Here is a 24,641-nt window from a genome sequence, read left to right as displayed (position 1 = left end):
CACGGTGAGAATGAACAGTACAGAGAGGCAGGGACGACGAAGGAGATGAGGGAAGGGAAGGCTTCTCATGCTGGTGAAGGTACATGAAGACCAGGATTCTTCTGTGCAGAGATAGTCTTTAGAAAGCTACGGGGAGATGAGCCCCACCACAACAGAGATGAGTCATAGGTGAAGCCAGAAAAGGGGACCCGCCAGTGGAGAAAGCACAGGATTTTGCTAATAACTAAGGGAGCTTTGGCAATACCTGTGACATGTTAAGGGAAGGGAGCCGATCTCAGGATGACGAATAGCAGATGATTTCTCTCATCTGCGGTTCCTGCGTTTCATACAGCCACATAAAATCATGAATGATACATGACGTGAAAGCGGAAGTGAAACTCTCTGGGGGATGGGTAGAGGGGACTGATGGGAAGAAGAGGGAAGGGAGGGGAGGAGGATTTTGCAGACAAAACACTCATACACACGAAAAATTTTAAAACATCTAAAAAATGTAAAACAAAAAAACCCTAAACCAACAAAGTTCCCTGTTGTATATTATTCACTATAACAAGCCAAAAATAATGGGCAAGGCAAAGAAAACTAAGAGGCTGGAGAAAGGGCTCAGGGTGGAGAGCATAGTGATCTTACAGTTCTTGCTGTGCGTGCATTAGAACTAGGGTTCCTACCTCCAGGCTGCTATGTTCACAAATCTGCACTCATACAACAAATACATAATTTAAAAAGAGTTTTGGCTAGGCTGGAACTTGCTGTGTAGACCAAACTGGCCTTGAACTCACAGAGATCCTCCTGCCTCTGCCTCCGGAGTGCTGGGACTAAGGGTGTGCGCCACCACCCCTGGCCTCTGTTTACTTTTTGAAGGGCTCTTTGCTCACCCCCAGATGGATGAAAGGGCTGCTAGCCAGTCCTGTGTGTTTGGCGATTGCATTTGGCTCTTCTGCCTATCATCACAACTCAACGCCTCAGTATGTCTCTGGGAATCCCAGCTTAATGTGAATTTCTCTGGATTCTTTCCCCGAAGTCATTGGAATCCCACCAATACCGGTCCATGGAACCGAAGTGAATGTGTAGAAGCCTGTGTGGGTGCATGTCTTACCTGTAGCCTTAGCCCAGGCCCAAATCCTACCTCAGCTCCAACTCTAATCCCAGTCCAAACCCAAACCTAACCAAATCCCATTGCCACGAAAACCCTAATCTCTGGTTCAGGCATATCTCAAATGCCACCTCCCCAAGGAAATCACCAAGATCTCAGATGGACTGAGCGTCTCTGCCCTTCCCTCATTCTCCTCTTGCCACCACGCACATGGTTGGCATTTTAATTATCTGCATATGTGACTTAGTATATAAGGTTACAACTTTATAATTAGCTAACATGAATGTTTCTGAAGCCACTAGAGGCAAAAATCTGTGCCCCTCTCTGACTGGTGTCCCTGGGGCCTAGTGGAGAGAGACAAGGTGGCTCTCAGTTTCATTCTTGATGCACAAGCAGACTGAGTTCAAGCGTTGTGGACATTGGAAATTCTTCTGCGTGTTGCCCACACTCTAACATGGATAACCTTCCGGGTCTCTTCCAAAGGAAGAGATCCCTGGACCATCTCAGAGTCAGCCATGCCTTCTTCTAGGAAAGAAGGACAGCAGGAATAACTGTCTCCTGTTGGGGTCCCCTCCTAGCTGTGGAAAAGGGTGGATAGAGGGACTCAGGCAGGAGTCTGGTTTTATGAAAGAAGGGGAGGCCCCTGGAGTAGCGGAGACAGGCTGCTGCAGCAGTTCAAGGTTTTCTCAATGACAGGCTATGACTCTTAGGTCCAGACCACAGATTGGCCCTGGCCATGACGGGCACTGCAGCCGTGGGAGTCCCTGGCCCATACCACAGCTATAAGATCCAGAGCCCAGGCACAGCCCACAATGCTGGACCGGGTGCTCCGTGGGGTGTGGCTGTGGTTACTGTGGAATGAAGAGAACTCCACTTCCCATGGCTTGGGCTGGTGCTCACAGGCTGGGACTTGTGGGCACAGAAACAACTATTTATGAATAGCATGGATGTGGCCCAACTGTGGCCATGGACTCAGCTGGCATCCGGAGTCTGTTTCTGTAGGAACACACGGGACCAAAGACGTGGATTCTGGTTGAGCGAGGCTCTTAGAGTGGAGAGAGGCATTGGCTCCAAGCAGCTAAGGGAGGACAAGACTCTTGCGACCCTGCTCAAGTTGCCTCCATAGTAAGGCTTCTCCATTGCCAAGGCATTAGCTGTGGGCAGCTCTGGGGGTTCTCTGTCCCCTGCACTTCCTTCTAGGACGAGGGTGTCACTATGGGTGGGAACAGTAAAGGAGACTGGGAGGATGTCAACAGCACCCACTGTATTTGGTGCTACAAGCCACATGTCTGTCCCTCACCTCTCTGGCTTCCAGAGTCATTGGGACCTTAGCCCTCGATATCATAGGATATGGAGGTTGTGGAAGACCATTAGGTCAAGAGATGAAGCCCTCATTATTGAGATTTGTGCCCTAATAGACCCAAAACAGTTGCCTGGACCTCTGCTGTGTGAGGGCACGAGGCACGTTTCTATGATTGGGAATTCGTCCCTCAGAAGCATCTCAGCCTTACCAAAGATATCTTTGATGATGAGCCCACCTGTGTACCCTGTTATGGCGGCTCAAATGGAAGAAGACAGTTGGCATCCTCTTCAACACCCAAAAAGGCCAGTCCAGCCATGCAAACTATTTGCAAATGACCCCCACCCGCCTGGCACGACAAGGAAATGCAGGCACAGCTTGCTGGACTCCCATGGCCTCAGGCTCTGCTGATTTGGGACTGTCCTTGTTGGTCTAGTGGTGTCTTATAAAAGCAAGAGATGGCTATTCAGCTGTGGAAGCCATCGCCGCGGCTCCAGCGAGTTCCACATGTTCAGGAAGGACAGTGCAGCTCCACTGAGGTTTGTGTTCCGCGTTGCCAGGCTGTGCCCGATGCAACTGCGCAGTGGCTGACTGTGCTCGGAGTTTTCTTCTGTTTCTCTCCCAGGAGGATTACAATATGCCCTTGAAAGGAAACCGCTCTCAGCAAGCCCGCCCCTACATCTAAGCGTCCTCTGGATGAAGGGTGTGGCTGGTTGGGAGGATGGGAGGTTCTGAGATGATGTAAATGCGGGACTCCTCTGTGCAGAGCAGGACAGCTGCCCCTGCCTCAAAGAGTTGGGTCAAACACTGGGAGACCAAGCCAAGAGCGGTGTCACGGGGTGTGACAGCGGCCTCCCAACCCCTCCCTGCCAGGCCACTGTCCTTCCTCCCTGCAGAGTTCAATTTGTGACAATTATGACCTTCAAGTGTCACCACTAACAGCTGCTGGGGAGCCTGGGTGTAGGAGTCTCTGGTCTAGGACGCTCTCTGAAGGAAGGTTTGAAGAAAACCCTCCCGTCCCTTGGCCTCACACTGTCTCAAGCTGGTGTGTGTTTCTGAGGGGTGACACTGTGCCCAGAACCCCACTCCTCGCCGCCAGGAGCCCATGGCTCTATCCCATTGATATTTTCCCCTCAGACATTATGTTCACATCTACACTGCTCCGTCAGATCTATTTCACACCGACATCTTTTTAGAAGATGGTTTCTCTTTATGTAGTTCTGAGAATGGAAACTAGGTGTCTGGTCTGCTAGACGACCACAGAGACACATCCCACCCCACAGTGAAATCGTATAAAATCCGACTGTGCATATGAAAACACCAGTGTTCTCCAGGATATGCTGACATTTGGGGACACTCTAGCCACTGGGATTTTAGCCTTTCAGTGGCCAGCGAGCTAAGTCTCACCTGGAAAGTCCAAGGCTGACCCTCTCTTGTATCTTCACACTGTTGGGTATGATCACCTTCACCCTGACAACACAGATCTACTGAGCATTTACTCTGAGCCACAACACTGAGAGAGTTTTGTATCTCCTTCTGCCCATACCACAGCTGAGGTCAGGGGTGGCTTTTGCCTGGACACAGGCACTCAAGCTGCTTGCGGAGTGGCAGGCAGGACTCTGCTCTTAGTTTCCCCAGAAGAAACTCTGACCTGGTGAAGCCACCACTATGTGCCACTTCAGGATCCAGGCCTGGCTCAGATGCAGGACCAATCTTGCAGCCACTGAATGAAAAGAACTTGGTCCTGATGTATGATCTTCTTAATGTGTTCTTAACGGCTTCTTAAAAACTTATCGGTACATGATTTGTGTGTAGAGGTCAGAGGACAACTTCCAGGGATCAGTTCCTCCTGTCTACCAAGTGGGTCCCGGGGCTCAAACTCAGATTGTCACATTGGCAGCAGGTGCCTCTACCAGCTGAGCCATGTTGCCAGTCCTCAATGTGTTCTTGAATTCTATTTGTAAAAGCTTTATTGCAACTTTTTGTACCTATGTCATCAGGGACATTAGTGTAACATTCTTGTATCTGTTGTTTATTCATCTGGTTTGGGGAATAGGGTAACCAGGCCTGGGTGAAAAAGTGCTGGAAGACACAGGGTTGCTTGCCACTTTTCAGAAGTTTTATTACAAAGAGGTCTGAGCAAAGCACGGGGGCACCAGGACGGACATTGCAAGGGCTGGGAGACAGCTGCGAACAACACGAACCAAAGCCTAAACCAAACCCAACCCCCAAACCACACACACTTGGGAGAAACCACAACGTTGTTCTCAACTTTTCTTCATAAATAGATGGCCAAAATCGTTGCTGGCAATTTTAAATAGGTGGATATATGATCAAAAAAAAAAGAAGAAATAAAAAGAAGAGGAAGAGGAGGAAAAAGAAAAACATGAAAAGGAGGAAGAAGAGGAAGAGAACGAAGAAAGAGAAAGAGGAGGAGGAGGAGGAGGAGGAAGAGGAGGAAGAGGAGGAGGAGGAGGAGGAGGAGGAGAAGAAGAAGAAGAAGAAGAAGAAGAAGAAGAAGAAGAAGAAGAAGAAGAAGAAGAAGAAGAAGAAGAAGAAGAAGGCGGCGGCGGCCCTGGATGTGGCTTAAAAGCATCCATTCTCTCTGTGTGCAGATAAGAATCAGTTTGACAGCTGTTTGTGCACATGTCTCCCTTAAGATAAAACTTAAAAAAAAAACTGTGCTAAAGGTCTTATAAAATTTTTTTTTTTACTTTAAAGGAAACTTTCTTTCTCCCCACAAAATAATCTTACAGATGTCTTCAGCACGGTTCTAAAACAGTGAACTACTTACACGGAACCCACAGAGCGTGGGTTTCAGCATCTTTTGTGTACACCGAGAGCACACCTGTAGCTGGCCCAGCATCTGGGGTGGGTGTCTGTTGCTAAGCAACCTCGAGGGGGGGCAGCCCGGTGAGCTTGGGCTGAGGCCAGAAGTCCAGACGCAGGGGACTGTGTGCAGGCCAAGGAGTGGGGTCCACAGCTACCCTGGAGCAAGCAGGTCAGCGGGCAGAAGGTTCCTGCAGGTTCTTTGGGCTGGTGGTGGGCGGTGGGCTGCCTCTGCAGAGTCTGGTGGGAGGTCGAGGGAGAGACTCAGCCCTGGGGCATAGGTGTATCACTGCTGGCCGGTCACCCTGCCTGCTGCCATGGCCTCTCTCCTGTGGTCAGCCCTTCCGGCTCGGAGCAGTGCCCTCCGGAGAGCCTCAGGGAGGGAGGGGAGGCGGGATTAGGTGAGGTAGAGCGATTTATCTCTGGGGAGCAGGCTGCAGGAGAGAGTAGGGGCCGTCAGCTACTGGAGCCCACCCTGGTGCCCCGGCCCTGTGTCCCTCACTCTCATCAGCTGTCTCTGAGGCTGAAGGAGGGGCTGCCCATCAAGCAGAACCAAGCACCCCTCCTGGCATCCTGCCAGGGACCACCTAATTTTTTTTTATCATTTGTTTCATGTCTACTATGTTTGTTTGTATACAGACAGGAGCTTCTGTATCCCAGGCTGGCCTTGAACTTGAGATGTAGCTGAGGGTAACCTAGAGCTTTTGATTCTCATGCTTCCATCCCAACCTCCACCCTGAGTTCTGGGATCCTAGGTATACATCACCACACCAGGTTTGGCTGTGCTAGGACCAAACCCCGAGCTTTCTGCATTCTAGGCAAACGTTCTGCCAACTGAGATAATGTCTCAGCACCCCCCCTCCCCATCTCTACATTTAATCATAACACCATCATCTGTACACTTCAAACAGATTGACAGGAAAGTAGACACCTTCCTCTCTGTAGAATACTGCACAGGGTGAGCCAGATGCCCATGATGCACAGGTGAGACCTGTGCCCATGGGAGGATGAGACAGGAGGCTCACAAGTTCAAAACTAGCCTGGGTTACATCGAAAAACTTCACATTTAACAAGCAAGACTAGAACAGGCTGTTGAGGATCAAACATTGTCACCCAGGGGAGAAGTTCAGATACAACGTACTTACTCCTCCTTGGCCCTGACTTTTGGGAAGGGAACCTGGGTGGAAGGGAAGGGCTGGGGGAGAGTCTGTGCCTGCGTGGGCTATGAAGGGAACCCTGCCTACTGGAGTCTGCACACCTTCAAGGGCTCTCCCTAGAAGGTCAGGAGTGGGGGCAAGGGCAGGGTTGATAAAGAGCCAGGAGCACTAGCAAGCTGGGCAAAGCGAGGAGCCTATGTTGGAAGGCTGGTGGCCAGGAATGGGGACACACTGCCTGGTGATGGAGATGGCCACTGTCCGCTAAATATTCAGACCTCACCCTCCATTTGTGAAAATATGGGACCAAAGAAGAAAAGGCATGAACCAAGGCCAGCCCCAGTTTCCCTGTTGGCCCGGGCATCCAATCAGCTGCGCCCCCCTGGAGCTTTACTCTGATCTGTGTTGTTCCCTGTACTCCAAACATCCACCACAGTGGGCCAAGGGTGCCCACTTCACATTCCCCCAGTGTCCCCCTGCCCTCCTGCCACCCCCGCCCTCTATCAGGAAGAGACTGTGAAGGGGACCCGAGGAGGACTGACCTGCAGGTGCCGAGGCCGCGCTCCCCGCTGGGGTAACTCCCATCCCAGTCCGCGCTGCTAGAAGGGTTGGATGGGCCAGGTGAGCGGGAGCCAGAGCCACTGGGGAACTCAGAGATGTGTGGGAAATCCTACAGGGGAAGAAGGGGTGGGTGGTGAGCATAGTAGAGACCAAGGGAAGCCTCTCCAGCAGGTGGCGTCATCTTTGTGTGTTTGAGGGTGTGTATGCTTCAGAGACACGTCCTGGGTCCATACAGAATGACCACTCTGCCTCTTTCTCTTTCTCCCTAGTAGAAGATCTTTGGGAAAATTCAGTGTGAGCTGACGGACCGTGTGGCCCAGCGATGGAGGTGTGTGTGGGACTCTGGCTTCCACCTCCAGCGTGACAGAGAAGAAAAGGAAAGAAAAAGTGAAAACGAAAATCTAACCCCTGTCTCAGCTGAGTTTGGAGGGGAGGTGGCTTTGCTTTTGTTTTTTTTTTCCTTTTCTGGACTTCAGTTTCCCAATCTGTAAAATGGGGTTACTGTGCTGCATGCCTGTTCTGGAACCATTTGTGGAACCATCACTGGAAGCTAGGGCTTTGGAGATGGCAATGAGCTGGGACAATCTGGCAGAGGTCACAGTGGTCTAAGAGAAGGTTCTGGAGCAAAGCTTAGCTGGCAACGAGTCAACTGCCTGGAGTAGCCAGTATCTCTCTGGGCAGGTAGGTGTTCTAGACCCATTTCAGAGAACTGGAAACCGAGGCTCAGAGAAGTACAGTGTCGTGGCTGATTTTGCACAGCTGGTAAGTGGCCCGGCCAGTATATGAACCCCCACCACCCCCACCCCATCTGCCTTCCCTCTTGGTGAGAGTCACAGGCGGCTGCTGCTTGGCCCTGCTTACCTGTGGCCCTGGAGGCGAGGGGCTCATTGCCAGCTGCACCTGGAGTGCCATGGAGGCAGGCAGGACAGGAGGCTGAGGGGCAGGGGACATGCTGAGAGGTGGGCTGAGGAGGGCGCCCTGCGCGTGGGGGGGCAGTGGCAGCTGCTGGTGCAATGAGGGGCTGAGAGGAAAGGAGGGTGGTGGTGGGGATGTGCTGAGGCCTGGCAGCAGGGCCTTGGAGCCCAGCGTCCTGGCCAGGCTGGCGGGAGAGGCTCCAGTGCGGAAGGCCTGCAGGTCCGAGGGCGTCAGGAAGGAAGCCAGGCCGGGCATGGCGTACATGGGCTGCTTGGGTGGGAGCATTTTGGCTGGTGGATTTGCCTGAGCAGTCTTGGCCTCGCCTTGGTCTGGAGGGCTCTGGAGGAAGATAGAAGCCAGGGATAAACCAGAGATAGGGCAGAACCTGGACTGTGGACTAGGTAGGCCTGCAGCTTGCAAGGCCTCTGGACAGCTCTGTGTTGTGCTACGGGGCCGGTTGTGAACTAATAAATCATAACTATGCAGGAATGTGTGGGTACACGGTTTTAATCAGGCAGTTAGCCCCACCTTTACCCTCATGTGGGCTCCCCTGGGAGTATGGTCCCGCTATCCTCACCCTGGCAGCAAGATCAATGCCAGCAATGAGCCATGCTCTGTTTATGCCCTCCCAGCCTCCCACCTTTGCCCATGCAATTCTCTCAATTCAGTAGGCGCCCTTTGCTTGACCCTTTTGAGCCCAACTCAGGTGTCATTTTCTTTGTGACAGCCTCCAGGACAATGCTCTGCCTCCTTTGGGGCCTTGGCCCTACCCCTTCCCCCTGTGCTCCTGGTGTGGACAGAGAGGTAGAGAGCATGGTCAGGAGTTAGGACAGCAACGCCGGGTTGGAACCTACAACAGCCACTCATATGGCCAATCCCAGGCTCACTGCGGAGCTCTCTGAGTGCTAGCCCCTCCTGCTGAAGGAAGCCAATGAAATGAGCCTCACATGAAGCCAGCCACAGTGGAGGTGCTCCCAAGGTGTGATGCACGTGTGTTGCTCATCCTCTCTGAGCCCCAGCCTTTGCTCTATCCCTCCCGTGGTACACTCTCATCAGGACGTTGCCTAGGGATTTAGTTACCTTGGAGACGAGGCTAGCTCGGTAGGCCGCCAAGGCTTTCAGGTACTCCTTCTTGGCAGCTTCGGTCTTCCTCTTATATGCCTGAAAGATCCAAGACATTGGGCAACTCTGGAGAAAACGTCACAGAGGAGCCACAGTGCAGAGGCTGGGATGATAAGGGGGGCTTCCAGGGCCAGGCATGGATGAAGATTGTGGGGACAGAGGCCAGGATACCCTCCAGTTCCTCAGCCGTGATGTTGGCACAAGTGACGACAGAAAGACAAGTCACCCAGAAGCCTCTCTTTGGCCCAGAACACCACCAACATCCTAACGCTGCACTATCTTTGTATTCTGACACGAACCCGGCTCTCAGGTTATGACTAGCAAAGCCAGGGTTCACCCGGTGCCCTTGCAGCTCAGGTGGGTTAACAAAGACAAAGGGTTGGCTCCAGAGCTCCTCTTGCCCACGGTGGGAATTCTCTGACAATGTCCTCTGCCTTCCCTGGCTTCTTGTCTCCACTTCTTTCCAGCAGGTTTTAGAGCATCTTTAAAACTACCTGCCCTCAACTAGTCTGCAGAATCTCTACACTGCCAAATAGGACCACAACTCACATCTGTGGTCCAGCTTGCTACTGCTCTGGGCTTCCCACAGGCCCCATGCACAACATCTCCATTCCCTGCGGTGCAAGGCAGAATCCAAAGGAGTCCCCACCACACCGTCCACTTTCAAAAGAGCCAATGGATGGTGACTCCCAGGGGTGTTGTAAAGATGGATGTGGCGATGGAGGGGGGGATCCCCACGGCGCTTAGCCTAGGCGTGCTCCAAGCATGGTAGTCAGTAGGTAGGGAAGCCAGGACTCAAAGAGGTTAGGCAGTCAATCTGAAGTGAGTAGCTGGTAACGCATTTCCAACGGCAGGAGCCGGCTCAGCTTCCTTCCGCCTGGAGGCCTTCAGAGAGCCCACATGGCCAGTGGAGCAGAAAGGACCGAGTTAAGGGAACTGCTGGATGGAGATGTTCCCTGGTTTATGGGTGGGGAAGCAGGGGCCCAGCAAAGGTGGTAGAACACAGCACTGGAGGTCAGCAGGGATGGAAGGAACCCAGCTTCCCAGCTTATAGATTAGCAAACAAAGCAGCAAAGCCCCTTGCAGGAGCCTCTAGCCCCAGAGGCCAAGCCTGGTATCACACTCTTGGTTCCAGTGCCCCAAGTCTCAGGGACAACTTAGAAGGGGACCAAGGCTCACCTGTTTCTGCTCTTCTCCCAGGCTGTCCCACATGGAGGCCACTATTTTGGACACATCCCCAAAGGTGGCACTGGGATTCTGCCCCTTGATGGCGGCCTGAGTGTCTCTGAAGAAGAGAGCGTAGGCTGACACTGGCTTCTGTGGCTCGTTGGGGTCCTTCTTCTTCTTCTTCTTTGGATTCTTGGCCTTTTTGCCTGGGTCTGCTGAGGGTCTCTTCTCTCCCGAGATCTGCCAGGTGGGAGGAGTCGGTAAACTGAAGAGGTCAAGGGGGTCCTAGCCAAAGTGACTCTAGCTAACCTTGGGCTGAGCTAGGCTTTCTCGGCAGCTTACCTCAGACCCATCTAGTCCTGTTCTCTCCCAAGCAGAGAAAGGGCTGCCCAGCCAGGGGTTCATACCCAGGCAAGGATTTAGGGTAACTCCCCAGGAATGTGTAGAAATAAAGGAAGGCAAAACAGGGGGGAGAAAAAGGCAGGGGGAGAAAAGAAGAGGTGAGGGAGAGGGGTGAGGAAGACAGAAGTCATCCCTACTTGGCTTCTGTTGTAGGCCAGTGTATCCTCAGAATGATGCCGGATCAAATTGAGAAGCATACAGACCCCTGGTCAGTTTAGGGCCTCCTGTTATGGACACTGTGGCTGGACCCTGGGCCTCTTCAGGGCCAGCATTGCCTGGAGGAGAGGGTCTCTAGTAGATTCAGCAGCCACAGCCACTACAGCCTGATGTCCTAAGGGCTCAGGTGCCAGCCCTCTGACCAGAGGTCAACATGCTGACTCTTGGTTTCCAACAAAGGACTAAACCTCCTTTCTAGTCTTTTCCAGAGGGTCATGGTGGAATGACCTGGCAGAGCCCCTTTTCCACTTGGGGAGATAACCTGGTAGCTACACCCTTCCATTTCACGCACCTTGAAATGGGCATCTGACTCCTCCTCCTGTGTGGAACTGGATGGAGAAGGGGTTGCTGACTTGCTCCCTGGGGGTGATGGGGAGCTGTGGGCAATGCCACTCCGGATGCCCATCTGGGAGATGAGCTGGGACTGGCTCAGGGCACTCATGTGGCTGGCCAGCATTGCTGGGCGGCCCAGAAGAGGCCCTGGCCGGCCAGAGTCATAGGCAGCTACCTCCGAGTGGACCATCTCCTGGATCTGAGAGAAGACAGGATGATTGTGTTAGAAGGCTCTGCCTTGCCAAACGCTGCACTTGCCTCTCGGGCTCAGAGGAGGAACCTGTGGATGAGAGGAGGCAAGTGGCCATTTCCATACTGGCCTGTGCTTCCCACAGGGATCCCCTTAGGAGGATCTCAAGGTGGAGCGCCATTCTTCCCGGACCTCTGCATAGTGCAGAGCACCTGCGAAGCCCCGAGGGTCCCTTGGCTGTAAACGGATCATCTCTTGATACACACTCCATCCTGAACACGGCTCTGCCTTGTCTGCTGTGTGACAATGAGCAGCCGCAAGCGCTGATGCTGGAAGCCTACTTCTGAATCCTGGCCCAGGCCCTGGCCAGGTGACACTGGCCACGACTGACCTCACTGGGCCTCAGCTTCTTCATCTGTAAGATGTGTAATCAGACTGCTCCCCAGGATCTAGAATACTGTGTATTCTTGACCCAAACAGACATGCGTGATTCATGGAGGCTTACGTGAACAATCTTAGAATTAATTTTATTTCCTCTGCATTTGTTATTTATTCTGTCCGATTTCTAACGTTAAGCACCCCCTTGTTCTCAGCTTTTCCTTCATTAAGCAAGCAAGTGGCTTCCTATTTTATGTGGGGTTTACAACTTCTCTTTAAAAGCATGAGATCTTGCTGGGCAGTGGTGGCGCAGGCCTTTAATCCCCCCCCCCAACATGGTAGGATCAATCCAACTGTCTCCATTTCATCCCTCCCCATAAACGTTCCTCCACAGCTGGCTAGCAAGATTAACCATGTCTCTGGTGTCACTGAGCTCTGTGTGTGACAGAGAAGAGACAATGGGGGATAATTCCTGCCATCAAATTCAGATGATTGTGACCACTCGAACATGCATGCGCGCGCGCACACACACACACACACACACACACACACACACACACACATGAAAATGAAGAAAGAAAAAACCCGAGCGGAGTAGAGGAGAAGTACGATGGTTGCCTCTGGCTTCCACACACCCACTATGCATGGGCGCCTTTACGCCCACTCTCCCTACAACTCAAAATTAATGCTAAAATGTCCTCGAATGTTTCTCATAGACATTACCATGAACATTTTTTTAATTTTTTCATCATTTTATGTGCATGGCTATTTTGCCTGCATTCATGTGTGTGCACTTCTTGTGTGCCCGGTCCCCTCAGGGACCAGAAGAAGGTGTCAGATTCCCCGGGACTGGAGAATCCAGTGGAGAGTTGTGAGCTGCCATGTGAGTGCTGGGAACTGAACTTGGGTCCTCTGCAAGAGCAATAAGAGCTCCCAACTGCTGAGCCATCTCTCTGGCCCCAAAGAATACTATGTAAGACTTTCGTTATTGATCTCTTTTATATAAAGGTATTTCATTCTTCAATTTTTTTCTTTGACCCTAGAGTTTGGAAGCAGAATCCAGTGACTTCCAAGTGGATAATTTTGCTTCTTGCTGCTTTGTCTTGAATTTCTAGTCACAGAAGAGGTGAATGTTTTCACAGTGTGCCATTTGTACTTCTGAGAATTTGTTAAGGTTTCCTTTGGAAAACAAATATAATTAAATCATTACCTGTTCCAAAGTACTTCCAGGCAAATGGTGGGCTGTGGCCATATTGCAGGAGGGTACCATCTATTGAGGTGGGCTGTGGCCATGATGCAGTAGGGAACCATTTACTGAGGTGGGCCGTGGCCATGATGCAGTAGGGAACCATTTACTGAGGTGGGCCGTGGCCATGATGCAGTAGGGTAGCATCGGTTTACTGGTTAGATTCTATTCTTAGTTTTGGGTCTCTAATCTTACATTAACTTGTCTAGGTCAGGGATTTTTAAACTTTTTCTACATGTGACCCCTTTATCATCCAAGAAACTTTTATATGACCCTGCAAAAATAAAATAGGCATATAAATCAAACACTTAAATGCTGAGAAATTGTGAAAGGATTTATTTAAAAACCAGTATTTGGTACACATTAAAGACGGAGGCAAATCTACATATTAGTGAGATTAATGTGTTTACTTATTACTTTTATATGAAGAGTTAGATCTTGGCTGAACTCTGGAACTGCAAGATGGGGAACATGGTCAACTTTTCAGAATTGATCAATATTTTGATTTTTATAATCATTGAGGCTGAAACTGCTTTGCCCAAATACATAGCACAGAATGTCGAAGGTATATTTAGCACCATTTCAGACACAGTCGGCAATCCTGCCCTAACCCTAAGACAAAACCCACCAGCCAACTTCTTATGAAACACGTCAGCAACTCGAATAGCAATTAAGAAAAAGAACATTCCATAAAAGTAGAATCCAAAGATGTAATAATTTAATGCTTAAATGCTGAGGAAGCTATTGTGAAAATATCAAATTTTTGTTTTCCACAACAAAACCATGATTTTAAAAATATTTTTTAAAAGTTCACATACATACATACATACACATGCATGCATGCACACATATGTCCACAGAGGTCAGAGGACAACTCAGGTCCTTGGTTGTCAGGCTTGAAGGGAAGGGTCTTTTATCTACTGTTGTCATTTTGAGATTTTATATTTTTGTGTACAGGTGTGCTGCCTTCGTGCATGTCTGTGAACCGTGGGTGTTCAGTGCCTGTGGAGGCCCGGAAGGGCATCAGAAGAAGCAGTTCTTCCATTAGAAATTCAGTTCAGCAGCTTCCCTGATCACATGTTACTGAACCCTAACCACATGTGTCACAGGCTATTTTTGATTCAGACGTTTCAAATTAAGCAATCTACGGCATGCTCTCTTTGTTTGGTCTAGAACCGCCAAGACCTAGATGAAGGGCTCAGACAGGAGCAACTTCACCAGGAGGAAACACAGAAGGCGTCTAAAGACATTTTCCGTTCTCACAACCGCGGTTCTGCTCCTGACACCTGGTGGTGGGGCAAAGGACGCTATTAAACTCTCTACAGTATGTGGGATGGCTGCCCTCCACTCTTGCCCCCCAAACAAAGAGTTCTGTGTCCCCAAATGTGTGTATGCTGGGATTGAGCAGCTCTGCTGCCCCTCACCCCCGCCGCCCCCCAGGAAAATCTCTGCAGTGCTCTGTTCATTTCTCTCAAGACTGAAGATTTTACTTTCTTCTCTCAGGTTGTTTGGAAGAGCGCGTTAATAGAATGTATCCTTTGCTATCATTGTGGTCAGGGGACTTGAATCCTAGAATTTTGCGTTTTGAATATGCCAAGGTTTCCGTTATGCCTTAGGACAGGACCACGTCTTGCAAAATTTTCATGTGGAACTAAAACAACGTGGCTCTGGGGGTAGAATGCCTGCCCTGCATGTGTGAGGCCCAGGGTTCGCTTCCTAGCACTGGGGGAAAAGTAACTGATGTTCATTCTGTCACATAAAAAATTTCCCAATGTCTATTGAAGGACTGTTTTGACATCGGCTGTGAAACTGAGGAAACTGAGCTAGAGCCTAGCGTCCCTCCTGTGTCCCCATCAGTTCTCCAGAGCATTTGGAGTGAAGGGGTTTTCTTCAGGTGTGCTGATGTGAAGCCATCCAGATGTCCCAGAATGCTCTGTCTTCATGAAGGCTTCTCTTTATGCACAGAAGCATTTTTGCTCTGATGAAAATGAATGCTTCTGCCTCCCATCCTACTCTGTCAGCTGTTGTCATGGTTTCCTTCGTGTTTTCTTCTCATCCTGTACCATTTCAGATGTGCATCATGAAAACAGCGTATGGGTGAGTGCTGGTCTGCAACCCAGTTCGCAATACATTGTGATCCGTGTTAGTACGTTAATCACAGAAACCTGAAAAATAGGCTTAGCAAGCGAACTTCCTTAACGTGTAGAAGGCTTTATGACTGAGCCTCTAAACATCCCTCTCCCTTTCTACCACCAATACAAACATGCCCTTTCTTCTTTGTTTGTGTGTATGTGTGTTTCTTTTAGGCATGGTCTTACTATACAGTCCAAGAGATTTTAAATTCTCTATCCTCACTTCTGGAGACATCACAAATCCCTGACTTCAAATTCTACTACAGAGCCGCAGTACTGAAGACAATCTGGTTTAGCACAAAAACAGACAGGAGGAGCAACGGAATTGAATCGAAGATCCAGATATCAATCCACACACCTACGAACACCTGATTTTTGACAAAGAAGCAAAAAACATAAAATGGAAAAAAGAAAGCATATTCAACAAATGGTGCTGGCATAACTGGATATCAACATGTAGAAGAATGAAAATAGATCCATATCTATCGCCATGCATAAAACTCAAGTCCAAATGGATCAGAGACCTCAACATAAAACCCAGCACACTGAATCTCATAGAAGAGAAAGTGGGAAGTACACTTGAACGCATTGGCACAGGAGACCACTTCCTAAATATAATCTCAGTAGCACAGACACTGAGAGAAATAATAAATGGGACCCCCTGAAACTGAAAAGCTTCTGTAAAGCAAAGGACACGGTCAACAAGACAAAACAGCAGCCTACAGAATGGGAAAAGTTCTTCACCAACCCCATATTGGACAGAGGACTGATCTCCAAAATATACAAAGAACTAAAAAATTAGTCATCAAAAGAACAAATAAATAAAAATGGGGTACAGATCTAAACAGAGAACTCTCAACAACAACAACAAAAATCTAAAATGGTGGAAAGACACTTAAGGAAATACTCAACATCCTTAGCCATCAGAGAAATGCAAATCAAAACAACTCTGAGACTCCATCTTACACCTGTAAGAATGGCCAAGATCAAAAATACTGATGACAACTTACGCTGGAGAGGTTGTGGGGTAAAGGGAACACTTCTGCATTGCTGGTGGGAGTGCAAGCTGGTACAGCCCCTTTGGATGTCAGTGTGGAGATTTCTCAGGAATCAAGATCCAGTAATACCACTTTTGGGTATATATCCAAAGGATACTCAATCGTGCCACAAGGACATGTGCTCAACTATGTTCATAGCAGCATTGTTTGTCATAGCCAGAACCTGGAAACGACCTAAATGCCCCTTGACCGAAGAATGGATAAGAAAAAGTGTGGTACATTTACACAATGGAGTACTACACAGCAGAAAAAATGATATCTTGAAATTTGCAGGCAAATGGATGGATCTATGTCTGTAGGTGCCTAGCATCTGAGTCAACTCCCCAGCACCAATGTAAGCATTTTTAGACATAAATCTGTTATTAGGTCATCATGACACTATTCCTACCATAATCTACAGAATTACCTTGACCTCAACACCTGTTAAATAATAACTTCCCATTTCTGTCTCACCCAAGTCCCTGGAAAACACAAATCTACTTCCTTTGTATGTGGTATGTGTGTGAGGGTGTATGCACACATGTGTTTGGGCATGCTCGTGCCTCAAGGCTAGAGGAGGGTGTTGGGAATCCGGGTCTATTGCTCTCCACACAGTCCCTTGAGATGGTATTTCTTACTGAACTGGAACTAGGCTGACGGACAGCAAGCCTCAGTAACTGGCCGCCTTTGCTATTCACAGCATTAAAGTCACAAGGACGCACCCTGATCGTGGCTAAGGATGGGAACGCATGTACTGTGCTTGTGCAGCAAGAACTCTTACCCACTGAATCATTTCCCCAGCTACTATTATTTTACTTTCTTTTTCTAGGTACCTCATATCAGTGGAATCATACCATATAAACTTTCTTTGGTGACTGGCTTATTTCCCCTAGCATAATAACCTCAAGATTTATACACTTGTAGCATGAGTCAGAATTTTTTTGTCTTTTTAAGGTTGGATAATATTCTGTTTTATGAACATGCCATATTTTGCTATTTATCTGTTAATGGGCCTTTGGAAGATTTTTTTTAAAGATCCAAACTGTAATATCAACATTGGATGAGCATCAGGGAGATGGCAACTAATTCGTCTCCATAAAAGCACAAATATATATTTTTTCTGGTAGAGATATTGATCCTGCACTATAGAAAAGACGATTCTAATCATCATATTCAATTGCTCTATCACACCAATCAGTTTTCTAGTTCTTGGTACATTTATTCCAGCATCCCCGATTGCTTAAGTGTTTGTCTATTTTTCGGACTCTTCTCTGAACTGAGTGTTACTATCTTACTGGCTTCCTCATTCATACCCAGTTAAATACAGTTTTGATAGGTTCACATGTTTTGTTTGTATGAAAGTCATAGTTTTATTTTTACCCTTAGAAATTTATACAATAAAGATAATACAGAAGAACTTTAAATTCTAGAGAAAGCTGGAACTATCGTGGAGGCACGCCACCTGAGGAAAGTGACCAGGGCTTATCCACATAATAGAGTGCTTCTCCAAGCCAGTGTGAATGGCTACAGCCACACTCACCAGTGTGGGTGAATGAAAAAGAGAAGCAAGGAGCAGCTGAACGAGAAGGCACAAGGAGCGAGAGAGGGCTCGGAGGACATAGGCCGCCCCATGTCTTTAACTCCTTATGCAAAATGTGTTGCATGGTGATGCTGTGCTCAGAGTGGAGGCCATGAGGGAGAGCTGAACTGGCTCCTCAAGCACCCTTTATTCTGTCAAAAGCAGAGCTGGTGCAGAAGGGTGATCACAGAGGCTTGTCAAAGCAGAATCTCCAACTAGAGGGTGATGGGCTCTAGGAAGTCTGGGAGGGAGAAGTGGCTGGCATCCCCATGGCTTAATTGGCCATATTACATATCATGAAACATTTCACATAAGATGATGTCAAAGACTGGGCCCCTCGTCTTCAGGCTAGCTCCAGGCTCTACATTCCCCTTGATTGGCACCCCTTTTCCAGAAACACTTCAGGCGGAGTACGAAGAAAATCCTTATTTCTCCCTAGCTCTACCAAAACAGCACATGGCACCATCATTTCTGCAGCTACCCAAGCCACAGACATGGGAAGTAGCTTCCACCTCCCCCTTTCCAAACACCCCTGGCCTAGCCCTGGACACACTGAGTGCTGTTGGCTCTTCTTCATGGTGAGTCACACGCTTCTCCTTCCGAGAACGACACACCCTTCTAAGACATGAAAGCCAGGTCCGTCTACCCTTTACTCTCAATTTAAAATGCTCATTGCACCAGGCACAGCGGCTCACACCTCTAGTCTTCATGCTTGGGAAGCAGAAGCAGGCTGATCTCCGAGTTTAAGCCAGTCCAGTTGTCTAGAGAGTTCTAGGTCAGCCAGGGCTTCATAGCAAGACTTTGCCTCAAAACAAAGGTGCAAACCAGTTTCCCTTGGCCTCCTGGGGTGGATCTAAGTTGTCTAATAATCTGACAGTAAATAATGGCTTAGTGTATATACATGTGTTGTATGGGTATACATATCTGTGCGTGTGCACGTATGTGCTTCTTGGGGGTAGGTATAGAGACTAGAGGGCACCTTTGGGGGTCATTTCTCAGATGCTGTCCAAGGCTTTCTTACTGGCTAATGAGGCTAGGGTGGCCAACCCCACCTGTCTCCATCTCCCCAGTGCTGGGACTCTAAGCATGAGTCCCACATCCCAGCTTCTTCTTCTTCTTCTTTTTTTTATATTGAGTCCTGGGGATGGAACCCAGGTCCTCATGCTTGCAAGATAGGCATTGCACCAACTAAGCCATCGCCCCAGCCCCAATAATGACTTTTTAAACTTTAAAGGTTCTTTGAGATTAAAAAAAATCCCTATGACCCATATTTATGGAGGCAATATTTTTAATTTTACTGGTACTCCATCGATCCCTTTGAGCAGAGCATTTTCTGCCTCGCCAGATGAGTGATGTCTACTGCTATTGATTTGATGGCTGCTTTGGTCTTTCTCTGACCCTTCTGCTCCACACACACTGACCTGTTAGGCTCTTTCATCCTCGGCCGTATGTTGAGCGTGGAGTTGGGAAGAAAACCCTGAGCTTCTGGCTTTTGTGTCAGTGGCCATTGCTGTGCTTGGGCAGTGACGCCACTAGATTTTAAAATCCGAGCATCCCTCGGTTTGTCAGAACACATTCTCTCCTGATTCTGAATTTTCTGTCACTTGGACAGTTCATTAGGAAGAATCCTCCGACTCCCGTTTCCCTGAGCGTGGGCCTCATAAGGCATCTTTAGATCTAGAGATTTCTACAGTCGTTCAAGGGGTTCCCTCCTAAATTCTCCAGTAAAAGCTCTGTGGAGCACTTGGTAAAAAAAAGAAAAAAAGCCAAACAGCACATCTGGATGCCTTCTGGGGAGATTTCCAGCTCACTACCAAACTTGCTCTTGCTGAGCTCACAGACGCTGGTCGGCCTTTCAGGGACTTCTTTGTTGACGTGGACCCGGTGCTAAACCCCAGGGATGAGAGCCCTGAAGGTTTCACAGTCAGTCAGGGCACAGGCCTTTACATCGGGACAATATGCAGTTACAAACTAATAAGAAGTGCATGTGGCCACCAAGCATCCCCAACTTTCTAAGTTACTTCATGAACCCTGTCCTAACTCCCCAAAGTAAAAATGATGCCCCCAACTAAAGGCCTGCCACTTGAGGCTGTCTGATGCCAGGGGATATGTAGTGGTCAGACCTGAGCCCTGTCTCCTGCTGATGTTGTCAGCTCTCAGGTGCTGGGGACACTGGCACCTGTCTCCTTACCTAGAGAAGCATTATTGGCTAAATGGGAACTGCCTGCCCAGCAGCAGACTCCCTGGGGTCCTGAGGGCTTCTCTCTAGACAGGAACTTTCTTCTGTCACCAACCTCTCGGAGCTGGCATTCTTCCCCCAAAGCAGCTCCCACCCCCCTTCTGCTGCCAACTCTCCAAGATCCTGCCCTGGGTCCTTGGTGGCTCGATGTGCAGAGACCTTTATCAGGGTGAGGGCCTGGCTGGCACAGCCTTGCTCAGGAGACGCCTACGAATGGTATGAAGTGTTCTGCTCCCACATGCAAACACGCAGTCTGGCAGAAGCCACATCTGTACCCCCTCCTGTACCCCCTCCTGCAGACCCAGGCAGAGGAGCAGGAGGGAGGTGGCAGCCTTGCAAACATAATTAGACTTAATAGATTCTCAGGGTTGTAGAATGCCAGGAGCTTTTCACACATGGCCAGCTGCAGTCTCTGTGGAGCGTGCTAGATGCCAAGAGCAGTCCCACTAGGGACGGTGAGAAATCGCACCTCCCCTCAGCGTCTGCCAGTCCTCAGAACTGAATCCCGTCCTCCTCCTCAGAGGAGATCAAGGCACTGAGCTATCCTGAACAGACTGGGGAATTGGAATATTTTTGTTTTTTCAATGTAAGCTGCAGACGTTCCCTTTCTGTTATATTCGGTCACGTAAAGCACCAAGTTCAAAAGTTCCTTAAATTCTGAATCTCATCAGAGACCAAAATGGGGCTAGAGGCCACTGGCCAGCATTTTATTTTATAATCTTTTGAAAGTCTTGGGGAACCTGTAGCAACAGACGTTAGCACCTTTGTCTACGGAGCGCAGTAACAATAGGTACTTGGCCATGTTTGCTGTCACATTAGTGAGTGTGCACTATGTGCGTGGCCCCGTTGTGCACGTGTGAGCATATGTGCACCATCTATGTGCAGGAACTGTGCCCAGAGCGCTGCATAGTGAGCTTGTGAATAACTCTTGGGTGCAAACACATCCCCAACTTTCCATGAAGCTACTGAAACTCGGGATGGAGTACCGTAATCTTGCGACTGCCTCAGAATCCCGCATCTAGGAAACGGGGAATTCAGAATTCCACCCAGCTGCAGCCTGGGGTCCTCTGTGCCCACAGAAAACCAAGCAGTTCTGACAGGGGAACAGGGTGACCATGAGCCTGCCCTTCGGGGACCAAAGAGAGGTAGTATTCTACATAGCGAATCATACGAGTATCCAACCCAGAATTTTCCCTCTTCCTCTCCCATGAACTTGCTCATAGTGTGAGTTTGAACAGGATCTGACCTGAACTAAGATGAGTTTCTGGAAACAGGGGCAAATAGCCAGGAGGGAGACATCCTTGATGATACACACAAGAGGATGAAGCCTGGCCCAGGGTTGGCACTTCACAAACAAGACATCATAATGCTTATTACCAGAACTGGCAAGCTTCTGTGAATGGCCAGATATTAAATATTTTAGGCTTCAGATGGGGTCTGTTGTAACTGCCTAACTCAGCTGCCATAGCAGAAAGGAGGCTACAGGCAACGGGCTAATGAATGGCTGGGGCTGTGTGCCAATAAAGATTTATTCACAAGAAGACTTGAGGGCCTTTAACCCCTGGCTTTATACTGTCAACTTCCTTATTACTGGAATGCCATTTATAAAAATAACAGTGATACCTCTGTCCACCCTTCACCAGCAGTCCCCATTTGCCTGGCAGCAGCCAGCTCACCATACTGAATTCTCACTTGGTCCTAGAAGGAGGGTTCATCTTATCTTAGATTTTACAGATGTGGCCGTCACAGAACAGAAGGACATTGTTCAATGTCACTTAGTGCTGAGGTTCACGTCTAGGTCTGGGTGACTCCCAGGCCGGTGTCTTTAGCTGTAACCAGCAGTCCATCCTCCTGCCCTCACAGCAGAGCAAATACCTGCTGTATAGTCTTCTTGTGCCAAACCATGCCATGGTCATCACTGGGGTCTGGTTATGACCTCAAGCTGCAGTCTCTCTCTGACATGACCACTGAGGCTCCTGTAGGGAATGCTCTGGCATATGGCCAAAGCTACTTCTGGACCTCGAGACTCTGCTGCTGGGCATGCCGACTTCTAACAGTTTACTTACATTCATCTCTAGGAACTGCCCCACCCCCTGGTTACATCCCTTTCCAAGGGGTTCGAAGCCAAGTGGGGTTCAAAGCCAAGTGAGGTTCGAAGGTCCTGTCTCCTTGGTGAGTTCATTTCCAGGAGGGCCTTACTGTCCGCAGTCCCTGATAGCCAAGAACTTCTCAGCTTAACCGCATCTATGAGGACCCTTGAGCTGTGTAAAGGGACAGACCCATGGGGAACTAGCATTCTTAGATGTCACTCTAAAGGGGCGGGGAAGCCTTTTAGTCCACCATCCCTCGGAGCCAGTGCTATGGGATGTCACAACTAAACTCGTAAGCCGCCTTTCCCATGTGCATTCCACTCTGAAGTATCTGTGGACTTGGGGAAACAAATGTTTGAAAATCACCCCCTTTAAAATGTCCAGGTGCACGCATGTGCACACACACGCACACACCCTTAGCAGCAGCAGAAAGCCAATAGCAAACCGTTCCCAGTGCCTGCCCCTCGCCCGCAAGCTCCGTTGGCAAGTATTTCTAATAAACTTTCATGCTTGGCGGGAGATCCTTTGCAGGCTGACAAATTCCTCCTGAAATGTAGACGTCTTGTTCAGAGTTATTACCCCCGTGCACAGGTGCCCAGCTGCTATTGCAAAACCAGCAAGCATTTAATTGAAACAAACGACTATAATAATAGTACATTATCCCCGCAGGCCAAGCGCCATCCTAGCTTTAATTATTGAGTTAAGAGTCTCACTAATTTATCCTTTAAAGCAACAGCCCACTCCTGGTTAGACTGATCATCTTGTTATGAATATGAAGGCCCAGCAGGGAGGATGTGAATCGAAAGCCATTTGTCCCCTTCGGGGCTGTTTTTGTCTTTGAAGAAAGGTTTGCAAACAGGCAGCTGAGCCGCTTGGCAGGCTCCACCAGGATGGGAGGTTTCTGTTGCTGTTGGAATGGGGGCCCGCCAGGTCCTTGAGTTCCTTCCTCTGGGAGGCAGGCTCTCCTTACAGAGTCAGCCCTAGCTCTCTACTTGGTCACAACCAAGAGTGCGGTCCTTCCTAAGCCACAGTCCCCCAACCACAGCCTTAAATCCCAATGTCTGGTACCTCTCTGGTCTCGTCCCTCACTACTGTTCCTTGAATACTCAAGTGGGTTTTTGCTTCTGGACTGTTTTAGAATTGATGTATTTTTGCCCCCTGGGGACATTGGTTGACGTTTTTGGTTGTTGTAACTGGAAGACAGAGCTAAAATAACAGGAAGACTTAGAATTCAGAACAGCTCACCTCCAAAGTTACTCACTTTGTGTGGGCTGCCCTGTTCACGAACTGCTCTTCCCCATGGAGGGCAGCGTTCACCCTGCATACTCCTTCACTCCTGGGGGACTTGGTTCAAGCCTCACCTTCCCTGGGAACCTTTTCCTGATCAAGCAACATAGTGCTGCAACCTGTCCCCCCAACACACACTGGGGAGCAGGCAGAGAGTCCTAGCCCCTTGGGCTGCTGTTGTCTTTTCTCCAAAGCACCTGCCAACAGTGCGTGGCTTGTTTATCAGTTTGTTGTTGTGTCCCCCACCCCATATAACCTGCCCAGGGCAGAGACCTTTGCTTTGTTCCCCGACTACTGGCCAGCACCTAGCAGGGTGTGAGGGCCAGTGAGGACCAAACGTGTTTTCTAGAGTTACATGCCTGAGGATGGGCCCTGGTTTTCCCTGTCTGCTCATGCTTGTCATACCGGAGTGCTTGTCCCAGCCCTATTGTGGCTGTAAATAGTTATTTTTAGCATTTGGCAGCTCTTTGGCAATAAGTTGTTGGATACATGACAGTCGTCATGTCTGTATGTGTCATTTCCTCTGTACCAGGCACCGTGTGGAGCCGTCAGGGAGTTTCAGTGACAAGCACGGGTGACCCCTGCCTCATGGCGTTAACGCCACACCCCGCTCGGTCTACACCAAGAAGCGGTGAAGTCGAACATCAAAGCCAGGCTAGGGCTTCAGTAGGGTCCTGCACGGAGTGGTGGACAGTGGGAGGGAGGGGCAGGGATGGGGAAGGAGGAGCTAGAGGACTAGGCAGGACAGGACTGGGGGGATCTGAATACCATGCCTGAGTCCTGAAACTGCGGGAGTGCTGTAGACCAGCGTGGCCGGCTGAGAACCCGTGACGACAGTGAGGTGAGCTGACCCTTCTGAGACTCAGCTAGAAGGGGTGGGTCTGAGAGCCAGAGGGGGAGAAGCAGGGTGGAGACACACAAAGGGTCCGTGAGTGGTGTCACGAAAGACACCAAAGTGTGTCGCATGGAAGGGCAGAAGGGAGATTTTTGGAAAAAGAGAGAGAGGTCAGTCTGTCTGTCAGGTGTGAGAAAGATGTCACGTATCAGTGGATTTGACAAATCAGAGGCCACCAGGGTCCCTAATCAGGGCAGCTTTACAGCCATGGGGAAACAGAAGCCAAAGTGACTGGGAGTGAGGGTGTGACCAGAACCAGCATGCTCCATGAGGCTGGCCTGGGGCTTCTGGAAGTTGTCAGGGGCTGCCTGACTTTCCCTTGAGGTGCTAAAGGGAACTGGGGAGGTGGCACTGTGACCTTGACTCTCCGGGTCCTGTTTTCATCCGCGTCCTCAGGCAGCCCTTTTAATGCCCCCAGGCCCAATGCTGCTGTGAGGTAGGAATGGCAGATGGGGCAAGGGCACTGCATGCAGGCGTAT

General features: G+C 49.5%; 1 protein-coding gene across 11 annotated transcripts in view; it reads right to left on the bottom strand.

The window, feature by feature from the left end:
• Nucleotides 1–4,487: 4,487 nt before the first annotated feature.
• Nucleotides 4,488–24,641, bottom strand: part of Tox2 (TOX high mobility group box family member 2) — a 116,878-nt gene continuing 96,724 nt past the window's right edge. For 6 of the 11 annotated variants that reach the window (XM_075962954.1, XM_075962957.1, XM_075962961.1 and 3 more), the window contains 6 exons: nucleotides 11,049–11,288; nucleotides 10,151–10,378; nucleotides 8,930–9,010; nucleotides 7,796–8,188; nucleotides 6,916–7,043; nucleotides 4,488–5,459 (listed from right to left, as the gene is read on the bottom strand). In XM_075962954.1, coding sequence (XP_075819069.1) covers nucleotides 5,393–5,459; nucleotides 6,916–7,043; nucleotides 7,796–8,188; nucleotides 8,930–9,010; nucleotides 10,151–10,378; nucleotides 11,049–11,288 — 1,137 coding nt within the window. In that variant the 3' untranslated portion in view covers nucleotides 4,488–5,392. Of the gene's footprint in view, nucleotides 5,654–6,915; nucleotides 7,044–7,795; nucleotides 8,189–8,929; nucleotides 9,011–10,150; nucleotides 10,379–11,048; nucleotides 11,289–24,641 lie in introns of all 11 variants that reach the window. The other 5 variants (XM_075962956.1, XM_075962962.1, XM_075962963.1 and 2 more) reach the window with 1 other exon arrangement.

This window comes from Microtus pennsylvanicus, chromosome 2 (assembly GCF_037038515.1).
Source record: "Microtus pennsylvanicus isolate mMicPen1 chromosome 2, mMicPen1.hap1, whole genome shotgun sequence".
Classification (NCBI taxonomy): domain Eukaryota; kingdom Metazoa; phylum Chordata; class Mammalia; order Rodentia; family Cricetidae; genus Microtus; species Microtus pennsylvanicus.
This window is presented reverse-complemented; position numbering and strand designations above follow the sequence as displayed.